This window comes from Leptinotarsa decemlineata, unplaced genomic scaffold, assembly GCF_025532065.1.
Source record: "Leptinotarsa decemlineata unplaced genomic scaffold, Ldec_3_MD MMD2_tig00002974_RagTag_RagTag, whole genome shotgun sequence".
NCBI classification, from domain to species: Eukaryota; Metazoa; Arthropoda; class Insecta; order Coleoptera; family Chrysomelidae; genus Leptinotarsa; species Leptinotarsa decemlineata.
Genome location: NW_027412578.1, coordinates 12,588,362 through 12,608,995, shown reverse-complemented (window position 1 = coordinate 12,608,995; position 20,634 = coordinate 12,588,362). Strand labels below are relative to the sequence as shown.

General features: G+C 38.1%; 1 protein-coding gene across 4 annotated transcripts in view; it reads left to right on the top strand.

The window, feature by feature from the left end:
- LOC111514073 (uncharacterized) overlaps nucleotides 1-20,634 on the top strand; it is a 69,671-nt gene that overhangs the window by 36,417 nt on the left and 12,620 nt on the right. For all 4 annotated transcript variants that reach the window (XM_074177503.1, XM_074177502.1, XM_074177504.1 and 1 more), the window contains 2 exons: nucleotides 16,111-16,393; nucleotides 16,500-16,703. In XM_074177503.1, the coding sequence (XP_074033604.1) occupies nucleotides 16,111-16,393; nucleotides 16,500-16,703 (487 nt within the window). The remainder of the gene's footprint in view (nucleotides 1-16,110; nucleotides 16,394-16,499; nucleotides 16,704-20,634) is intronic.

Here is a 20,634-nt window from a genome sequence, read left to right as displayed (position 1 = left end):
CATCAGAAAGTGGAGATTTCAACTAACAAAAAGCACACCGACTTTTTGAAAAAATCTGATATTTTGACGAGTGAATTTTCGATTGAAAATAAGGGGGCTCTTTTGATATTAAGTCAAAATAAGGTGAAAAAATAAATATTTTAAATCAAATAAATTACAGTGTATTTGGGACATAAAAAGGTAAGTTTTCACCAAATTTCGTAGAAATTTTTTCTTTTGAAAAAGATAAAAATCAAAAATCAAAAACTTGGTTATTTGAATTTTTTACGTAAATTTTGAGGTTATATGAAAAAATTGTGAATACAAAAGTTGTAGATCTTTTTATTACCAACAACTTTGCCATTTACCTTTTTTCCATAGGACTTGTAGTTTTGCCGGAAATCCTTTTTTTCTAATGGGTTTCATCCTAATATTATTTTTTTCACTTTTTACCATTTTTGAAGACTTCAGCCCTATGAATCACATGTCTCGCTTGTGAGTGATCAACATTAATGTCTTTCTTCGTAAAAAGTACTGAAAAGGATGTCTTTTTACGTAAACTTCGTCAGACCTTAATATCTTGTTCTGGTTGAGTTAAGAAAGGGAACTTCTTAAGGGGCGTCCACACTATGATAATGTCGAACGACATAGGCGACAGTTGCCTCGTCCACACATAATACTGCTTTGTGGACGTTTTTCATAAGTCGACTGTGAGTAGTTGAGCGAGAAGAGAGCGAGTGAGAAATATTCTAAATAAATTATATTTAGTGAAACAAGCAAAACAAAAACAAAATGAGTGATGGAGATGCTCTTGTTGCTACTGCTACTACCATATACATGTCCGCGCTTGTAAACCAACATGTACATCGTTCCAGGCGGTTTTGGATTCGACCTAGTCTTGTTAATGGAGGAAAAAAGTACAGTAAAACTGAATTTATAAGGGATTTATTGTTGGATGGACAATTATTTTCATTCGACTGTCGGAAAAATCTATTTCATTCGAGTTACATTCGACTCGACATTTGTCCACACTACGTAGACTGTGTCGATCAACCGCTGTCGATCGGCTCATTCGACATAGTGTGGACGCGCCTTTACGCCTGCATTGTATATAGCACATTTGAACATTCTTGTGTATTCTAGTATTTTCGCATTCGCTCATCAAAAGCAGTTCGATGAGACCGCATGGGGTTGTGACGTGAAGCTACGTTGTCGGGCTTGTGCCAGTGGCGGTTCGTTCGGTCTTACTGGCCTCGCCATTGGCGTAACAACATTCATAAATTCATACGTCTTTTCCCCTTACCTGTAATTTCATTCAAACCATCATACAGTGTGACCCATTTTTAATGGAAACACCCCCCTAAAATTTGAAGTTGTAAACCAATTTTAATAATTTTTTTTTAAATGTCAAGTACTGAAAGGTCTACCTTGGGACAAAATTTGAAATAATCATTAAAGTTTCAGGGCATACTACGAAATTTTTTCTTAGTCAAAAATCGGGATTTTTTATTAACGATTTTTTATTGAAACAATCACTACGCCACTGGATTCAGAGTGCCTCTAAACAGGTGTGACCAAAATTTCATGAAAAAATATTCATTATTAACAAAGTTATGACAACTCAAAAATTCGAAAACTCACACAGCTAACAGTCATAAAAAACACCCTATATCAACAGATATAGCCATGAGAATATTTTTTTCATGATTTCAACAATAAAGTGCCGTCAGATGAAAAAAAAAAACAAATAGCGTAAATATTTTTAATAAAAATAACGGAATTGCATTCAAGTTCAACTAAAACTAAGACCTAATATTTCAATTTAAATCTCAGTTGCCATGGAAATGATATTACGGTTTGACACTTGTGAAAGATTTAAGTGTACTATTGTCAACAATATTCACCTTACAGTTTTTCGAATTATTTTGTGTCATGGCTGCAAGATTGAGCGTAAGAGAGAAAATTGAAATTGTACGCCTTTCGGGAGATGACGTTAAAAGTGCTAGAGAAGTTTGTAGAGTATTTATTGAGAGACATCCAGATCGTCCTCGTATTAGCTGCGGTACGGTAAATAAAATAAATAAAATATTCAATGAAACTGGTGCAGTATCAAAAATTATGTTAAAAAGTAATCCTGTACAAAGACGAAACAGGAATGACAGGAATGATCAAATCATTTTAGATTATTTCGGAAATAATCCTAATGCCAGTATAAGGAATGCCATTTTAGATTTGAATATTCCACGAGAAACTATTGGGAGATGTCTCAAGGCGAAGAATATTAAACCTTTCAAGCCAAAATTTTTACACACACTTCAAGAAGGCGACGAAGCAAGACGCCTGGAATATTGTTTATGGGCCCAAAGGGGGATTTTTAAACAATAGAAATTTCCTAAAAAATATTTTATATACCGACGAAGCCACTTTCACTACAAATGGAGTAGTGTCATCACAAAATTGTCGCTATTGGGCAGCGGATAATCCTAACTGGGTAATAAAGTGTAAAAGCCAGTATTCCCAAAAAATCAACGTCTGGTGTGGGATATTGAACGAACGAATTATTGGTCCTTTCTTTTTTGAGGAAAACATTAATGCGCAGAGGTTTCTAGAATTTTTAAACACAGGGTTTTGGGATGTTATTCACGAGCTGCCAATCAATGAACGATCAAATTTAATTTCCAGTTAGATGGGTGTTCAGTTCATTATGCCAGAGCTGTGAGGCAATGGCTTAACGAACATTTTCCAAACCGATGGATAGGCCGTGGTAGTCCGTTTATAGAGTGGCCACCCAGATCTCCAGACCTCACAGTTTTGGACTTTTCTCTCTGGGGACTTCTCACACAAAAGGTTTACAAAAACCGCTCAAGAGATAGAAATGAACTTTGTGCAAGAATTCGACAGGTATGTGCAGATATTAGCCCTCAAGAACTAAGGAACGTAATCAGAAACATTCGTAAGCGCTACGACACATGTATCGAAATACGTGGTGGATTAGTAGAGGCTACTAGAATATGAGTTAGAATTAATTGTTGCACTGAATCGAAACATATCAATAATTAGTTATTAGTTACGTTTATTAAATTTTTTTGCTTCATTGTTAGTTGAATTGTGTGAATGTTATTCCGTAATTTTCATTGAAAATATTTACGCTATTTTTTTTCATTTGGCGGCACTTTATTGTTGAAATAATAAAAAAATGATATATTGTGACTGTTAGCTGTGTGAGTTTTCGAATTTTTTAGTTGTCATAACATTGTTAATAATGAATATTTTTTCATGAAATTTTGGTCACACCTATTTAGAGACACTCTGAATCCAGTGGCGTAGTGTTTTTTTCAATAAAAAAATCGCTAATAAAAAATCCCGATTTTTCGACTAACAAAAAATATCGTAGTATGCCCTGAAACTTTAATAAACGTTTCAAATTTTGTCCCTAGGTAGACCTTTTAGTACTTGACATTAAAAAAAAATTATTAAAATCGATTTTCAACTTCAAATTTTAGGGGGGTGTTTATTAAAAATGGGTCACACTGTATAATAATTTGCTGTCGATTTGGAATTTTTACGACTAAAGTCTGTTTCGAGAGGTAATATATTTTTTGGTTCATTTTTGATTTCCTTCTTTTTTCTTTTGTTTTATCATCGATTGACAGTGGGACCAATACACTTGATAAATCAATTTTAAACATATCAACTATTATTGACGGACAAGGAGAAAGCCAAAAGCCAAAACAAATGAAATTCCTATACTTGGAAGTAACTAACTAGCCGTATGAATGTGTTCGCTGTCCAAAAAATTGATTTCTAATTTGCCCCTGTAATGTTTGAGGTTTTAACCTAACAGACCTAACCTAACCTAACCTAACAGACAGATTTTTAACAATAAAATGCCATTCAAGTGATTGCTATATTTCCAAAAGCAGACAAATTCAACACAATACCCTACTCCTCCCCGGGTTGAGTGCCCTGAGTTGAAATCTTCACATTGAGTGCCCTGAGTTGAAATCTTCACACGGATACTGTGTGCAGAACATCCCATGTCGTCCATCCATCCTTGCTCCTCCGGAGCGGACCTCAACTTACTGATGGACACTTCAGCAAGATTAATATCTGACTTCCTTTGGTCGAAAGTCAGCTTCTAGCTGCTTTTACTTTCTGATCTGTTGAATTGTTTCATCATGACTTTCCTAACTGAATTATTGCATTGGGACCCCAAAAACTAACCGGAGCCAAGTGTCTTTTTAGTCGCGAGCAAGTGTTCTTTCTCAGTGAATCTGAAAATGAGATCAATTTGAGGTCTGGTCGAAAAACTTTTATACTTACCGGAGCTGCCTTATAGCGACTCTCAGGGGTGGTCTTTGGTTCTGCTTCGTTGGCCTTCTGTGTTTGTCCCTCTCTCGGAATCTGGGGTCACCCTGTTTAGTGCGTTATGCATATCGCTTAGAGCTGGGTTGTCGTGCTCTCGAATTCTGTCAAACGTGTCCTCTGCGTGTTTTCCCATGTATGCGTCCATGTAGTGTATGTTCAGGTCTAGATCCCGGAATATGTAACTATTCGGTACATATCTTGGAGCGTTTACGGCGACCCTTACGCACGCGTTCATGAACGACTGGATCTGTTTTCTTCATCTCGCTGCGCACTGGCCCCAGGCAGTGTTGGCATACAGGATTATCGGTAGTATTACGGTCTTTATATCATCAGCAGCTTCACTTTCAGTCCCATGTCGCTTCTTCGACCTATTATTGGTAATAGGTTTAGTCAGGCAGGTCTCGCCATTCCTATTCTCTGCCGTACGTGAGACCTGAACGTTAATCTTTTATCTAGGTTGACCCCCCAAGTATCTAGCTTCGTTGGCCCACGGAGTCTCTTGTCCGTTGAAGATGACTTCCGGGTGTACCATCCTCCGGGATGGTACATCCCGTCGTTTAAGTCAGGCTGGAGCCTTGCTCCCTTACCCTTTGGGCTGATTTTCGTCAGAGGGACAAATGGGTCATGACTGATTTGTGATGGTGGCATGAAAGTGTACCCCTACCTGGCTGGGGTGAGATGGATGAAGATATTATTCAACTGTTAACGGAGGACATAGGGGCCTTATTCGACAGAGTGTCGGGGCCTTCTATATCGAGAGGGGTCGTTTCAGCGTAATCTAAAACTCGCCGATTCCTCGACTGGATGGACTGCTGAATGGAAGGCAGCTTCAAATCTCTGCGGATGGCTTCATTCCGCACGAACCACGGAGCATTCACAATCATCCGTAGAATTTTATTTTGTAAGGTCTCCAAGATGGAGATGTTAGTCGGAGCCGTTTGTCCCCAAACTCCTGAAGCGTACATGATGACAGACTTGAACATCGTGTTATAGACCGTTATTTTATTCTTTAGGCTTAGCTTGGACTTTCGATTAATCAAAGGGTACAGGCTTGTCACCCGACCCTGGATCTTTGCCTTCACGCTTAACAAGTGCGGGTTCCAGGTGAGCCTACGGTCTATAAGAAGACCGAGGTACTTGACCTGCGTCTGCCAGTCAATCTCCCTTCCAGAGATTCTCACTTTCATAGCCGGAGAAGATATCGTTCTTCCCATGGTTATTGCTTGAGTTTTTTCCGGGTTCACTCGGATCTTCCACTCGAGGTACCAGCGCTCAAGGTCGCCCAATGCACGTTGCATATAGACGATCCCGAGCTCCCGACCCATGGAAGACGAGAGGAGAGCCGTGTCATCGGCGTAAGTTCTACGGCTTGACGAGTCATCCTGATTTCATCCAGGTTTGGAGACCAGCTCCCCTACCCTTTTGGCTGATCATTGGCCTTGAGAGGGACTAATGGGTACATAACTGATAGATGACGGCATGAAGTCCTTAGACATCAGTGCCGCCCTTCACGGGATACCCCTACCTGGCTGGGGTGGGATGGATGAAAAAGTTATTCATCCTTTAACGGGGGACATGAGGGCCTCATTCGACAGAGTGTCGGGGCCTTCTATATCGGGAGGGGTCGTCTACAGCATAATCTGTGGCTTCCCTAACTAACGGGAGTTCTACGGCTTGGGCACGTCTGCTGTATATATACCCTACTCATAGATCCTCAAATTGAACTTTATTCCGAATAAGAAAGGAGTGGGGATGACAGTGGCGTATATCAGAAATATACACTACTTACTACAGGATGTCACAGTCCCCTTTCAGATATCGTGCACCTGTTCTAGCGTGTTTTCCAATTCCCGAAGCAGTTCTGATATGCAAACGCCGTCCTTTCATGGTTCTCTTCAATATTGGGAACGGGAAAAAGTCACAGGGTGGCAAATCTTGTGAATACGGTGGCTGAGCATTGATTATGGTTGTTTTTGGCGGTGCATTATTGTGGTGCAAAAGCTATTAATTGTTTTTCCACAATAATGGACCGCAAGCGGCACATAACTCGAAGATAATACTTATCGACTGTACAACTATGTGGCAAAAATTCCCGATGCACTACATCACAATAACATTGAGCAAAAATTTAACATTTGATCGAATTTGGTAACTAGGTAGGTAATTTGGTAGCTAGGCGGTTCGACGTGGGTGCTTTGTTCACTCACTCGAATTGACTGCCGTGTTGGTCGGTGGTTCAAGCCCTAATCAGAACAATCGATTTTCACTTGCTATCGTTCAACCCGTGTTAGGAATCACATGTTGAAAGGTAAGACCTCGTTAATCCTCAGCTCGCACAATTAGACTTGTGAGGGTTGTCGTTCGTAGGGGTGCCACAGCTGGTTAACGAAAAAACAGATTTCAAACAATCAGAAACAGATATACGTCAACGACTTCTACCCGAAACCCAAAATACTTGTATTTACTCGTAGCATTTGAAACTTCGAACTCCTAGTAATTTCATGGAAGTCAGAAGGATAAAAATAAACAGTATGCATGCCTGTTGGGTGACGGTTCATAACACTAAAGTAATTTTCAAATAATAATTGGCGATATGAGTATCAGCTAATTGAAGAAATTACCGTCGTTTCCGCACACCAAATGAGTTAGTTCCAGTCGCGCTGTTAGCCCTGAGAGGTCTCCTTTTTCGATGGCCTGGTTAGAGTGAGAAGCTTTTTGTATATGTGAGTTTTTGGAATTTCATCATTTAGCACTACGTATGGGATAGGTTCTTCTGGCATATTTTTTTCGATAAGATTCATCTGCAAATTACAACTTATTTTCCCTCCATTGAAACTGATCACTATTGAGATGTAAAAACCCAATTTTTCAAATTATATATTTTTAGAAGAAATGAGTTTCAGTAACTTTCAGACACAAACTGGAAAAAAAAACCCTTCTAAAACAGCTACTTTCATATAAACATTGAATTACACGAAAGAAAAATTCTTTCGAAACAAATACTGTTATATGAACACTTAACTATCCAAAAAACCCTTGTCTCTACTCAGTTTATATTCCAAACGTTCGTTATGGAATTGAATGAGATATCATTCACAGGATTCCTACACAATATTTAATATTTATTTTTTCATTGAAGAAGAAGTTGCATTTACCGCAAGAGTAATTAGCAACATGCTACATTGTTTTTAATTATAACAGATACAGAATGAAGGTACAAGAAACACCTGGAAATTTCCACAAAATGAACAAGTCGTCAATCAAAGAAGTGTATTCATACATTAATTTCATTAGCCCAAATTTCTATTTTTTGAGTTGACCCGTTCAAAAAATAAAAGGGGGGGACGTTAAAGAAATGCACTGTATTTTCACATTTGTCATAGTTGATGCGTTATTTTGTTTTTTATAAATGAGATTTCTCAAAAATTAATTTTGTATATTCATTTATTCAATTCGTGGAGGGTAAATGATTTGAATGCAGTACGCCTATGGCACTGATATATATATATATATATATATATATATATATATATATATATATATATATATATATATATATTACAATGTAGGTTTTCACGGATGGTAGAATATGATGTGTTGTTCTTCCGGGTGTTCATCCGTTGTGTACTATTCGATAGTCGACGTTTCGCCATCATCTCAGATGGCATTATCAAGACGAGTTACTGCTTCGCTTCGAGAGCAGCTACGGATTGTAGCTGGGTAGGGTGGTGGTGTGATGTTGCTTGTAGGTAGCGGTTGGTGTGTGTGGGTTTTCGGTAAACTGTATAACCCAAGTTGCCAGTTGGTTTTCGTGTTATGAGTAGGTCTAGGAAAGGTAGCTGCCTGTTCTCCTCTCTTTCGGTAGTGAACTGGATGCGGGGATGGATGTTGTTCAGGTAGGTCACAAACCGGTCTAGTTCTTGTTTTCCGTGGGGCCAGATGATGAATATGTCGTCTACATATCTTTTCCACAGGGTTGGTTTGAGGCGGGCGTTGTTAAGTGCTTCTTTCTCGAAGTGCATCATGAACAGGTTTGCGATCACGGGCGATAGGGAGGAACCCATCGGAGCTCCCTCTACCTGTTTATAGATCTGGTTGTCAAATATGAAATAGGTGTTTTTAAGGCAGTGCTCTGCTAGATCCGTGATATGTTGCGGAAAACTATGATCAGTTCTAACATTCGAACTGAAGTTTTGGTAGGAGAACTACCAAAAGCCATCAACAACCCTCAGGTAGAAAAACAGGTAACAAATCCATACAACTTACGCAAGCGAAACCATATAAAAACACCACAAGAAGAACCTGACATCAGTTACACCTCTCGAAGCGAAGCAGTAACTCGTCTTGATAATGCCATCTGAGATGATGGCGAAACGTCGAATATCGAATAGTACACAACGGATGAACACCCGGAAAAACAACACATCATATATATGGCCTCTACGCTGGTTTATTACGGCCCTACATCTATCGTGCATCGACAAAATGAGATTGTCAATGTCTTGTTGAGGTACAGTTGCCCATTCAACGATTAAAAGCTCTCTCAATTGAAACGTTGTGTGAATGTTCCCCATATGCGGAGTAATTCTTCGTTGAAGCATGTTCCACACATGCTCGATGGGATTCAGGTCCGGTGATTGTGCTGGCCACGGCAATACATCAACTCCTTCGTTGGTGAGCCAGTCAGTCACTAGACGCGCGACATGTGGACGGGCATTATTGTGCATTAGGTGGAAGTTTTCACCAACAGCACCAGCAAACGGACGGACGATAGGAAGAAGAATGGTGTCGAGGTACTGTCGAGCTGTGAGGGAGCGATTTGGAAAAACGAGATCGGTTCTGCCGCCGATCATGATTCCGCCCCATAGCATTACTGTACCACCTCTGTATGTGTGGACTTCCTGGACGTGTCTCAAACGTTCATTATTTCCAGGTCGTCTCCACAGTCTTACTCGACGAGAATCTGGATGAAATCCAAATCTGGATTCGCCTGTAAACAAAACTGTGGCCCAATCATTTGCATCCCAGTTTTGATGTTCTTGACACCACTCTAATCGTCCACCGCGATTGCCTCTCGACAAAGGTGGACATCAAAGTGGTCTTCTGTTGTGGAGATCTGCTTCATGCAGTCGATTTCTGACAGTATCACGACCAATGGTTACCTGGTGCGTCTGCTGCAACACGTTAACCAACTCAGGTGCTGTGATTGTCGGTTGTCTTCTTGCGGTTAAGACCAAAAATCGGTCTTGAACTGCAGTTGTAGCGCGTCCTCGCCCTGGATGTTGTTCGGCTGGACTGCCAGTTTCACGGAAACGCCGCCACAATCGACTGATAACACTTTGGGAGACCCCCAAACGAAGAGCTACATTATTTTGTCACATGCCACCTTGAAGAAGCCCTACAGCTATATTCATCTCAGCCAATGGTAAGTGATGGCGTTCCATGTTAAAGCACAATATTTTCAGTTTAATTGCTTAGCAAGAACTGCATAGAATGTACAAACTCGACACTTTCAGATTATTCATTTTAGCCGAAAACCTACAGTTTGTAAAAATCTTGATAACAGATTAGTTATCGTTTTTGCAGGCTTTGTTCAACCCATAGAAATCTACAGGGTGGTCGAGTGTACCAATTTAATCGAAATTAAACGACCTCATGCATTTATTTTTATGATATTTAGTATGTTATAAAAATATCCCTAGACTTTTCCGATGTGTGTAGATATACTGCTGTAGTTTCTCTCATTTCTGGACATACTATAGGTGGAAGTTGGATATGGGATACTTTAATTTTACTACGAACAGTCTGAATATCTTATCTGATCATTTTTCCACAGTTATTATTGCCAAAACATCAAAAAAATGCGATTTTGTTCAAACAGTTTCGATCGATAATACAGCCACGGCACTACGATATTAAAAACTTCGATAGCTTCATTATTTTCACAACGGTGTATGAAGTGTTTACAATGTATTGAGAGATTGTTCACAATTCATCAAGAGTTTTCCTACGTCCAGTTTGGCAGTCATTATCCGTTAGATAAAAAACCCGAAATTGCGTATCAAAATTGCAAACAGGTTCTTGACTAAATATTTAATGCCAGGAATAATCAAGAAATAAACCGCTATCAAACAACATTTTGATGATTGTTTACACTTGCGCGAAGTTTTTTGAATGTTTTGATAGAAGATATGAATCCGGTATGAAATCATCTCTACTATTTCAAGTCTAAAAATATTATTATTGGAAAGTAATGAGTATAGTAATGATAGTAATTTATTTAACTATTTTGTTACAATGAGTATACGTAGTAAGTCGACAAATACATATGAATAAACAATAACAAATATCAAGTTCACTTCTGCACAACACTGTTAATATGTCTCTCAAAATGCTTGGCTTCCTGAGAAGTTTGAATTTCTGTATTGCTCTCTGGTAAGAAGAATTGAAAAGATATCTTCTATCAGATTCTATCACTCTGAATTTTTGTTACTTGATATCCCTAATTTGTTGTTATGCTATATCGAAACTTGTCACACCCTGTAATAATTTAGTTCAGTTGATTGAGTGGATGAAAGTACATGTCCAACCCCTCTCTTCGGGTGCTAACTCTGCCTTTTGGTAGGCCATTTTTATCTGGCGCTATTGTTATTTTAGTTTGAATCTACTAATAACATCGGTTATTATTATTATTATTATCAGTGTCGGGGGAACTGTACCCTCCCAAGTGGGCCACTAGTGTTTAGCTATGTCTGGCTACCTTTTTAGGACCCATTTTCCGGTATGAACTAGTTTTTTTTGGCGATATTTGAGTTCAATAATAAGATCATAAAGAATGACTTTTGCGAAAGTCACATTTTTGTCGCAATGTCTTCTAAAAGGATCGAGACAGGCTAGAAATGTAATAAATGAATTCGATTGTAACAGACAATCAATAGATGCATCTTTCAAGGAGTAGAGTTTTATTCCAAATATTAAAATCAAAGAAATTACCAGTTAACGTCAAAAGTAAATACAGTCCACTGAATTCCATTCAAGTCGCTACAACTTGTTTTATTTTGTTGTATGCATTTAATTTATTTATTTTGTTTCTTCATTATATTGAATGAAATGGGCGTTGAATCCGTAAATAAATAAATAAACATCCGATGTACAGATTTATTAAAACTACAGACTAGCTCGAACACAAAACACATCATCAGATTCAAATCCTTTAGTGGAACATGGCAATTAACTATAGAATGTTGGGATCAACTGATCGTTATGACGTGTGCAATCTTCGTGAGATAATCCTGTTAGTCAAGAAAATTGACAGGGTGTTGACAAAACTGTAATTCCACATCAGAAAATGTGAAAAGCACAAAAATGTATAAGTGAACATTAATTTAGAACACTACAACTAGATATTATGTCTTGTTCATAGAATTTGAAACGCCCTTAGACGTAAGTAACAAAATAAATATGTTAGTTATAGTCCAAGTAATCTTTGTTGTGAATAGTTGAAGCTATCGGCATCTCAAAGGCCATAAAAAACGATTCAGAGAAATAATGCCGCTACGAACTAGTCCACGTGGACTGAAGAATTGGGGGTTTGTATTGGATAATTTTTACTAACCGAGTTTTATGATTGGCTGAAGAGGCATAAAATTAAATTTGTAGTCATGTTACGGTGACGAATAGAAATCGGGGAATGCGGAGATGGTTATCGCCGTCGTGTCATCAGTGTTCAGTTCAGGAACTAATCGATGAAATTCTATATTGGTGCAGTTATAATCACTTGAAATTTTTGTTATCTACTTAAAATGTGGCGTCTTTGGACAAGTACTAATAGTGATAACGAGTTTGATAATAACGCAGACTTTTTCCACTATAGTGATTCCAATAGCGATGGTGAACAATGCAAAAAAGAGATGCCAGTGAATAATCTTTCGATGTATATAAGAATCTACATCTCAAGTTTGGTTTCGAGGGAAAGAAACTATAACAAGCAACATCAGATTTGACCGAAATTCCTTTCTCAACTGTACGTAAAATAGTCAATACAAACCTTATGAACGCAAGACGCGATGTAATACGGGATTACCAAAACCTTTAGATGTTCATCTAATAAAATCATTGAAAAAAACATTATACGACTGTTACAAAAGCAATGAGATTCCTACAACTGAAATCGTAAGGAAGAAATTGAATACTTCCGGCCATAACGTGAGCTGCTGTGACAAAACTCTTCAGAATTGGATACAGAAACTAGGATTTAGATATAAAATAATAAACAAACGTCAAGCAGTTATGAAAAGCAGAAGAATAGTGGAATTGCGTAACAAATACTTAGAACAAATAACTAAATACAGACAAGAACAACGACAAATTTTCTATTTGGACGAAACTTGGTATGACACTCACGACACAGTTACGAAAGGGTGGACTGATGGTTCGAGAATATGTACGCCTAACATGCCTGCCAACCAAATTTGTTATGAAGATGATAGAGCTAATTAAAGAAGAAATATCTAATATTACTGAAGAAGACTGTTAGAAAAGGATTAAAAGAATCATTTTACTTGAAAAAGAGTATATGGAGATTGGACACATCCATATTAATGGTGGAAATAAATTCATTATTGATTTAAATGACGACAGTGATATTGAAACAGATAATATGGAAGAAGAATTATCAGAAGCTTTCGAAGAATGTTAGTGAAGTGTTTTTGAAGCGATCGATTGTATATATATATATGTGAGTAAGTAGTATTCAGAAGTATTTTCAATCACCACTCTGTTATTCGAATCCCTACTTTTCCACTCATCCATATAAACGAAATATTTATTATATACGTGTAGGTACTTTCCGTTGGTACTTTTGCACATTGCTGTGTTTATGTCTCTATCACGATGTCAATTTGTTGAATCCTGAAAATAAATCACATCTTACGGTTTCGCAAAAAAAAAGTATACGAATCTTTGCAAAAATTGCACTTGTAGTAACTTGCTGCGATGAATGTCGTTATAACAAAATAATCGCTGCTGAGCAGTCATTTTTTCATTGCCAAATCGCCGATTCCAATCGAAGAACTCGATATAGGAAAGTAACTTCGCCATATTATGATAACACCGTTCTTTAATTAACAAACACATATTTTGCATTAACGGTCGCGATTGAACCTTGTAATAAAACACTTTTCTGACGTCACTGTCAATCGGCCCGCACGTGGAATTTCGAATTTTAGTAAAACTCTCAGTGTTATTGTATCTGCGGATATGGTCATCGATTTGATTAAATTTTGCCTAGAGAAGTGAGTACTCCCCATTCATTACATATTCATGTGTTTTTGCGGCGCTTACTTGAGGTCAAGATTTTCTCGTTGAATGAAAGTGGAATAATTGAATTGTCGATAACGGTTATTCAATTCTGAGTCTCATGTTATTGAAAATTGACATTGAAATACCAACACCTGCTATATTTCTCAGGAATAATTAACAGGCTCTCTTTCAATTATTCAAAGGAAGATACAACATTATTCTCAAAGAAATCAATGTTTTTATCGCGAGGCAATTTTTCAATAAAATATAACAAAAATTTATGGTTACAACTGAAGTAATAGGACATTTATATGAAATACTTATGAAAGTAATTCAAAATACCGATGTGAAGTTAGCAGCCAAAGTCAGAAATATCCAAATTGGCTTTTCGTTTCCTTCATATCACAAGATTTTTTTTTTACATTTCGAGGGTGTGTTTAACCCGCTTGGGCGGGGCCGAAGAGATTTTTCTTAATACCGAATACAAAAAGTAATGATAGAAATCATTCGTATCAATTTCAAAGTGGCTTATCGTTTCCTTCGTATTTCAAGAATTTTATTCATTTCGGGGGGGTGTTTAACCCTCTAGGACGGGGACGAAAAAATATTCCTTGATACAGAATATACACTACAGCCGTATACTTTTCCACATGAGGGCATATAAGAAACCCAAAAAACATGATATCATTATAACTTGCAATGTACCCCGCTAATAACCCTCTGTGGTTGATGCGGTTCTTGCTTGAATAAAAAAAACTATTTCGGTACGCCATTGACCATTCGGGTAATTCCGGAAAAATAGCTGCCGATTTTGGCTGCCCCCTTTAAAGAGGGTACATAAAATGTGTATAACAATTTTTTTCACAAGCACTAAAAAAGTTACAATATTGAAATTAACCTGACGTTTTGTACTACCAAAAAGACACTTAGCCAGAAATGTATTTGGTTTACCCCATGGTTGTAAGGGGTGGAAAACGTAACCCCTAAAACTTATTTCCAATGTAACTTTTTGTCTCATTATTTGATTACCATTTAAAAATTTATTTCCGATAGCCTGTTTCATTCTAAACAAAAAATGTCTCTTGAGTTTTTTGCCCAAAATAAACCAGTTCGCAGCAAAAAATTATTTTACACGTGTGGCTCGGAGTTATTGGGGATGATTTAATTGGGCCTCATTTTTTACTTCCTCGATTAAATGGTGAGGCATACGTTCAATTTTTAAGAGAAGTGCATCCAGTACTGCTGGAGGAAGTTCCTTTGGGCGTCAGAAGGGATATATTGTTTATGCATGGGCTTCCGCCCATTTTAGTCAAGTAGCACGTCAGCATTTAACTGAAACATATGCAAATCAGTGGATAGGTCGAGGAGGACCACATAACTGGCCCGCTCGATCCCCGGATCTCAATCCTCTCGATTTCTCTATTTGGGGCCTATTACAGCATTTGGTTTATCGTACTCCTGTTCGCGATGTAGAGGACTTAAGAAACCGCATCATCGATGCGTGCAGGGTAATCAGAGAGACTCCAGGAATATTTGAGCGAATACGCGGCTCAATGCGCCGACGTCTAGACGCTTGCGTAATGTCTGAAGGTAGACATATTGAACATTTACTATGATTTCTACATGTTGTGTGTTATGTTATTAATAAATTAGTTTTGTTTATTACCCTTTAATCGTTTAATGCAGGTACTAACTACAAAATAACAATAAATCCAGTTCGCATTTATGACGATGTATCTCTGTAGTTGTTCGTAAAATCATTTTTTGCTGCGAACTGGTTTATTTTTGGCAAAAAACCCAAGAGACATTTTTTGTTTAGAATGAAACAGGCTATCGAAAATACAGTTTTAAATGGTAAATAATAAGACAAAAAGTTACATTGGAAATAAATTTTAGGGGTTGCGTTTTCCACCCCTTACAACCATGGGGTAAACCAAATAAATTACTGGTTAAGTGTCTTTTTGGTAGTACAAAACGTCAGGTTAATTTCAATATTGTAACTTTTTCAGTGCTTGTGAAAAAAATTGTTATACAAATTTTATGTACCCCCTTTAAGGGGCTGTATCTTCACAAGGGATGCTCCAATGAAGTTTCTTTATATGAAAGATCCTATCTTTTTTTCGATGAGGAATCACATCCTTAAATGTTTTACACGTATCCAGTTACACCCTGTATATGAAATTATTGACCCTACAGCAGGGTTCTTAGTCTACCTGATCAATTACTCCCAGCTCTGGAGTGCCGAGAGGCTCGAATTCAGAACCTCAGTTGTTCTTTTTTTTTTTCATTGATGATTAAGTTATAAATAAGTCATGAATCAGAACTGGCGGCTTCAAAACAGTCAAAGTGAGTCGATAGAAAACTCAAATCTAGTCATCGAAAATTAATGTGAGATCCGCAGCAAAGCAAAACTTTGGACGTCAACCACCTTGGTGTCTAATGCTGAACCCTTCTTTTTTTCAGGGCATCTCTAAAACACCTGTCCACCTCGACGCCCATCATGACTGCTCAAGCACAACCCACCGAACCGCCCAGTCCCAAAGCCGTCAAGGAACCCAAAGTGCACATCACTTCCAAGGCCAGACAGAAAAAGTTCCTGCGGCACTTTCCGAACGTCGAGGAGGACGAGAAGGTCCTTAATCACTATTCCTGCGCTCTTATTGGCGACATCCTGCTGCAAGGCCATCTTTATATCACCAAGAACTACTTCGCGTTCTATTCGAATGTTTTTGGATATGTTACTAAGGTAAGGGTCAAGGACCGTCAAGATGGGAGAAGTGACTCCCTGTTGAAAAAAGATTTCCTTCTGTATTTCCATGGTTATGGAATGAATAAACATTTTCTGCTTGCAGCTGTTGATACCAATCCTAACAGTAGAAGACATAACAAAAGAAAAGACGGCGAGGATAATTCCGAATGCTGTTGGAGTGTCTACCAGTGAAGACAAACACGTCTTTGGCAGTCTCATGTCGAGGGACAGTACCCTGGTTTTCATGAGGACTGTTTGGGAAAAGGCTAGGACCGCTTCTCCTGTCATCATAGAACCCGATATCGAGGTAAGTGAGCTCTTTCACCTAAGTAGTATAGCTAACGTGGTTCTAGATACAATGGTAACCATGCCATCGAGCTGTCCATCGAGAGCGTGAGGGGTGCGGTTGTTTGGGGTGAAGAAGTGTGTCAAAAAGGCCTTGTTGGCGAAGAACAATGGTGGTGTTGACAAAGTTCTTGAGCAACCCTTGTTCTTGTAGATCGTCAATGACCAGAGGGTTGTGATGGTCAATGACCAGAGGGTGTTGTAAGAAAAGGCCTCGGCAGGTGTAGGTTAGCCGTGTCGTATTAGAGCCGTTTTGGCTCAGTGAATGGTCTTCGGCCAACCCTCTTCGGCCATCCCTTTTCGGGCACACCCTCTGGTCATTGACCATCACAACCCTCTGGTCATTGACCATCACAACCCTCTGGTCATTGACGATCTACAAGAACAAGGGTTGCTCAAGAACTTTGTCAACACCACCATTGTTCTTCGCCAACAAGGCCTTTTTGACACACTTCTTCACCCCAAACAACCGCACCCCTTACGCTCTCGATGGACAGCTCGATGGCATGGTTACCATTGTATCTAGAACCACGTTAGCTATACTACTCACCTACTCTGGATTTGGTTTCTCTTTCGTACAACCATGGTACAAATTTTTCAAAAATGAACCCCAACTCATGGTTGAACTATGCCCCTCTGTCAAAAAATGGTTGGCAAATGTGCAATGTCTTCTTCACATTCGAGAAACTACTACTATGATCTTTTGTTCTTTGAAAGAGTTTAGCCCCGTTTGGCCAACATAAAATTTTGTCAATGCCCGATGACGCCTACTATTGTTTCTTGAAACAAACAACCTAGAAGTGCAATGAGAACTTGAACACTTTCATTGTCAAACTTGATTTCAGTCTATTGAAATAGTTTATTAAACGTCATCAGTCCAGAACTATCTGGTGATCTGTAGGGTATCTTGTATTTCGTTAGCGGAATTTGAAAATAATTTTTGTATCTTGTGTTCTCATTGCGCATAGTTGATCTTTTGCTAAAATCATCCTTATTTTCGAAAATGGACACACACAATTCAAGAACATAAATTGCTGGTACTGACTGTCAACAATTTATGCAAAATTTTTGAGTGTCAACTAAATCAGGAATACATAAGTTGACTTGAGATTCTTGTCCCGATTTTTCATTGGTCAAACGGGGAGAACTTTCTCCAAGAGAATAAAAGAAAGTAAGGAGTAGTTTTTGATTAACAAGACCATCTCAACATTTGCAAATCATTTTTTGTCAGAGTTCAATCGAATCCATGATGTACTGCATTCGGAAAAGACTTGTTTAAAACAACTCAATATTGTGTGAATATTATCACATTCAAAGCACATTATAGTTTGTTAATTTCCGTTAGCTCTGCTTAGACTGTTACATACAAATATAGTAAGCAATATTGTAACAATTCAAAAAAGTAACTGCCTTAAACAAATTTAAAGAATTAACCGTCTTAAACAAATTTATTTCCAACAATATTTCACTATCACAAACTAATTTATTTTCAACACTTAGCAACTAACGCTTTATTTATTTCCACTACTTGAATTCCTTGTTAAACCGCTCAATTCATCTTGTGAACTCAACTGCCCTCTCTAGACGAGAAACCGGCTTTATATATCGGTAACGATCGTTCTAGAATCCTATAGTCGTTTCGGTACTCAACTAGAGTTTAATCGGCGGTTGCCGACTGCATTCCTTTTGCGGTGATGTCATGCTAGCTCGCGCACTTTCAGTTGACGATCAGTCTTCACCGTTTCTGGAGACGTCACCTCATTTGGTCGACCACTGCAATGCTCGTCTTGGCAGCTCGTACGGTCTCGTTTAAACTCGGCTACCCTATATTTTATTGTTGTAAAGGAAGGAGCAGACTCACCCAGAGCGAAATCCAGTTCAGTTTTTATATTAGTTGGGCTGAGGCCTTTCAAATAAAAGTAGTGTACCACATAACGATGACCAATTTCCTCCATTTTCAAAAATTCACCGAAATCGTTTGCTATTGATGACTGCCAAACAAATACTAAACAACGCAGCGTCTTCAAACTTGAAAAATATGCTTTATACATTGCGTACTTTCTAATATACTCAGTGATATTTTTCAAACAACTACTGCCATCTCTAGGTCTAGGTCAAAAACATGTATTCATGTTGACGTTGCAAGTGAATATTGATTTATTGTTATTTCATTATTAGCGATAATAAATCAAGAATAGAGTGGATTCGTATAAGATGAGAAATGTTGTCTGTTCCATTTTCAAATCATCAATTTGCATACATTTTTTTCCAGTAATTAATCACAGGGAAATGAGTGATACAATGACAATCTGATAAAATATAATTATCAATGATGTGGAAAATGATGTGGATAAATGGTGTTGTTTGTGTATTGTAAATCAGTTAATTTGGTTTTTTCAATATATTGTTGGAATCTATTGTGAAAAGCATTTAATATTCAGTATTTGGGAACGTTCTGGAATGAAATAACTCATCTTTCTTCTACTTTTGACTTCTCACCTCTGGTGAGTCAATGTAGTCAATAAAAAATGAAGACAGATTCTTCAAAATTACTTGTCTCATCGTGTCGATTCATTTTTTTATTGTATTAAATTTCATGCCGTTTAAGTTATTATGTGTGTAAACACAACAAGAACTTTGAAAATGTTTACTTATGATTTGGACAAGAAGGAGTTGAAAAAGTTAGTATAATAGAAAATTGAGGTGAATGAAAATATAAAATTGATAGATTATCAAGTTCTTCCTTATTACACGCTTTATATTAGCTTCACCTTTATGTATGTATGTTTGTTTGTAACTTTCCTTTTCATTTCATATCGGGATCTGTATTTGACAGAATTATCGATATTATTGCTTGATCTATTCGCGGGTAGATGGCGCTGTATGTAACCTCCTTGTAGTGTCCAGCCGAAACTGGTTTTTACGACCGAAACCGAATTTCAGCAACGGTCTCAGTTTCGGCCGAAACCGAAACTTCCTTATAAGTATTATGTTTTGAGGAAAAATAAAAACAAACGTTATTATAATCAGTCAGGCTTCATTTTTTTATCTTTAAATCACAACGTTATGCAGTCTTCGACATTTTTACTTATCGATAATCAACGTAACAAACCCTTATTTAAGAAAAAATATTAATTGCACCTTAAAAATACTTAAAATAGGTGAGATGTTTATTTGAGTAGGTGTTGATCCCTCTTTCGAATATTATCGATGGTTTTTCAAAAATTTTAAACTTATTTAAGTTCTTAGCTAATATCACAATAGGTACTTAATATTTATGTAATAAACAAAGTAAATCACAAAGTAAGTCTCGAGTCACGACATGATTGGGCACGTGGACGCGGCAAAATGTCTTCGTTGCTTGTATGAGTTCGAAGAGAAAATCTCGATATTTTATCCGTTTTTCCTCTTCTTTTCTGACGATATTCGTCTCGCCAGGAGCTGAAAACTCCACGACAAATATCGTTTTGCTCTGGTGGTCGAGAAGGACTGCATCAGGCTTATTAGCTCGTATGAGCCTGAGGGCAACACGGGTGTCTCGTACATACCGTAAGAGTGCCGTAGATGGTAATATAGCACTCTTAGGGCCGCGTTATGTCGATGGATATAGGCCGAGACCCCATATGCTGGACATGCTGATAGCAAGTGCATTAGAGTCTCGGGTGCCTCGCGGCAGGCCCTGCATCTTGTGTCGGGAACCTCTATACCCATCACGCGACTGCGGTAGACTAAGGTGTTGAAGACACCATCCTGGCAAGCCATGGTGATCCCCTCAGTTTCCGACTTCAGCCCACTCGACCTGAGAAAAGCGAACGTCAGGCGCTTTGATAAGCCAAGGTCGCCAATTTTATTGAAGAAGACCCCATGCATTGGCTTATCCTTGTGTCTCCACA